Raw genomic sequence first — 2,792 nt, 5'->3', positions numbered from 1 at the left:
ATTGTACTGGATGAGCGGAAATGTGAAAATGAGCTGATGGAAGGGATCTTTGGACGGATTGGTACGTCCGTGTGGCAAAACTAATCCACGATGCGTCCATCCGCGGATCCAAGAATTCGCAGCCGTGTCGCAGGGGCGTACACACAGCAACACGGTTGTGATTGGTGGGTGCGGCGGGCTTTCGGCAACGTGATTGGCCAGAAATCAGCTGGGTTGGTACGGTGTGGACTGCTCTCTTTTTGGATTAGTTATTGTGGCACGAACCTTGTCCTGAGATGCTCTCAGTGCAAGCTCGATTGGCGAGCTTCGTGCTCTAATCTGCCTCTTCATCAAATGCACTGCATTTGATGGAGCGGCAGCTAAGAAAGACTGTGTTACACAGTCTTTCTTGAGCATCGCTTAACATTCGACCAGCGTCATCGTCTTTGTACTCGAGCGAAGCTCAATATCGCACGCCATCTCTGGGCGACGAGAACCCGTTGTGTTCAAACCTGCGTAGCGCGACTCATTGCTCACCGAAGTAGCTAGTTGGGGGCAGGAAATTGTTGTTAAGCTTGTCAAGAACCACTTGATGGTCCCGATGCCAACGCCAATGGGTATCCGAAGAAAGAGACAACAACTACGGGGCTTGAACCGTGCATGTGAAGCAGGAATCCACCGTCTAAAAAGCTAGTTGATTTGTGCCTTCAGTATTTTGACATATCGAATCGAATCTCGAAAAAATTGCGCTAACCTGCTCGTGATGGTGAACAGTCGACTCAGCACGGCACGTGATGCGACTGACGGCAGTGGGAAGGCATGCTGCATTTTACTAGTACTGTAAAATCCCAGTGCCGTGACGTCTGCACACGACTCTTCACGGTCTTTTCGCTCTGCTGGAGATGTTAGACGTTGGCTCCATCGTCTTCGTCGACCATTGTCATCTCGACAAGTCGTTAAGCTGTCAACATATACTACCTTAGATATACATGCAATATCTGTGCACGTCTTCGGTTGCATTCATTTTGTACTGATACTCGACATCCTCAGTGAATGCGCTGGCGACTCCATTGTGTTCAGGACAAGGTTGACGCCACAATAACTAATCCAAAAAGCGAGCAGTCCACACCGTACCAACCCAGCTGGTTTCTGGCCAATCACGTTGCCGAAAGCCCGCCGCACCCACCAATCACAACCGTGTTGCTGTGTGTACGCCCCTGCGACACGGCTGCGAATTCTTGGATCCGCGGATGGACGCATCGTGGATTAGTTTTGCCACACGGACGTACCAATCCGTCCAAAGATCCCTTCCATCAGCTCATTTTCACATTTCCGCTCATCCAGTACAATGGCCGCCAACAACCTCTTTACGCCCATCCAGCTCGGCCGCACGCTCGCTGCCAACCGCATGCTCATGGCGCCGCTCACCCGTGCTCGTGCGACGCCCGGCGACCACATCCCGTCGGACGCCATGGTCCAGCACTACGCTGACCGCGCATCCTCGGGTCTTCTCATCACCGAGTGCTCGATGATCGCACCCAAGACGTCGGCCTTCTACTCGGAGCCCGGTGTGCACACGCCCGAGCAGTTGGCGGCGTGGAAGAAGGTCACGGACGCGGTCCATGCCAAGGGCGGCAAGATCTTCTGCCAGATCTGGCACTCGGGTCGTGCCGCGCACCCGGACCTCAACGACGGCGCCGAGCCCGTGGGTCCGTCGCCGATCGCGATTGACGGCACGGTGCATGGTCCCAACGGCAAGGTGCCGTACGTCGTGCCGCGTCCGCTCGAGATCAACGAGATCGCCGACATCGTGCAGCTCTATGCGGCGGCGGCGCGCAACTGCGTGGACGTGGCGGGCTTTGACGGCGTCGAGATCCACGGCGCCAACGGGTACCTCATCGATCAGTTCCTCAAGGAGAGCTCCAACACGCGCACGGACGCGTATGGCGGGTCGCGCGAGAACCGCGGTCGCTTCCTCCGCGAAGTTGTGACGGCCGTCGTCGACGCGATCGGTGGCGACCGCGTCGGCATCCGCTTCTCGCCGCTCAACAGCTTCAACTCGCAGAAGGACTCGAACCCGGAAGAGTTTTCCGAGTATGTGGCCAAGGCCATGAACGACTTTGACCTGGCGTATGTGCACGTGCTGCGCGGCGACTTTTTCGGCAAGCAGACGGGCGACGTCGTGCCCATCTTCCGCAAGCACTACAAGGGCACGCTCGTCTCCAACGCGGGGTACTCCAAGGAGGAGGCCGAGGAGGCCATCGCGTCTGGCAAGGTCGACGCCATTGCCTTTGGCACGGCTTGGCTCGCCAACCCGGATCTCGACACGCGCTTCAAGCTCAACGCGCCGCTCAACACGCCCGACTCGTCCACGTTCTACACGGGCGGCGCCAAGGGCTACAACGACTACCCGTTCTTGTCGTAGATGACCTTTTGGGACATTGCTCCACTGCAACACTAATAATCTATATCCACTGTACACCAATTGACTTTAATGTTTTCGTTGGAGTGAGGCTCAATAGAGAGTGTTGCTTGAAAGCGAGTCTGAGGCGTCTCAAGCCACCAGACTTGACGCATGCAATGACAGCTGGTGGTGCCACGTCATGGCTCTAGTTTTAGATGGTGGGTGGAAAGCGTATGTTAGTTCTCAGGTTTACCTCGGACGCGATGGTTTGGGTAGACCAGATTTGATCGGGCACAGCACCAGCTGTCTCGACAAAAAGAAATCGAGTTTGTGTGCTCGCGTGAGATGTGTCGGGAAAGATCCTTCCAAGCATGTAGGGATCATTTAGCTGTTGTCAATGCTACACGAA

General features: G+C 55.7%; 2 protein-coding genes across 2 annotated transcripts in view; both read left to right on the top strand.

Annotated features, from left to right (window-relative positions):
• SPRG_21037 (hypothetical protein) overlaps nucleotides 1-317 on the top strand; it is a gene marked incomplete at both ends in the record, with an annotated part of 2,265 nt that extends 1,948 nt beyond the window's left edge. Inside the window, one exon of the mRNA XM_012351119.1 lies at nucleotides 286-317. Within this exon, the coding sequence (XP_012206509.1) occupies nucleotides 286-317 (32 nt within the window). The remainder of the gene's footprint in view (nucleotides 1-285) is intronic.
• A 931-nt stretch (nucleotides 318-1,248) lies between these two features.
• SPRG_11555 (hypothetical protein) lies at nucleotides 1,249-2,464 on the top strand. Its single transcript, XM_012351080.1, has one exon. It carries the CDS (start codon nucleotides 1,328-1,330, stop codon nucleotides 2,402-2,404), a length of 1,077 nt encoding a protein of 358 aa, XP_012206470.1. The 5' UTR covers nucleotides 1,249-1,327; the 3' UTR covers nucleotides 2,405-2,464.
• The last annotated feature ends 328 nt before the right edge of the window (nucleotides 2,465-2,792 follow it).

The sequence above is a fragment of the Saprolegnia parasitica genome (genome assembly GCF_000151545.1).
Source record: "Saprolegnia parasitica CBS 223.65 unplaced genomic scaffold supercont2.74, whole genome shotgun sequence".
Taxonomy (NCBI): domain Eukaryota; phylum Oomycota; class Saprolegniomycetes; order Saprolegniales; family Saprolegniaceae; genus Saprolegnia; species Saprolegnia parasitica.
This window is presented reverse-complemented; position numbering and strand designations above follow the sequence as displayed.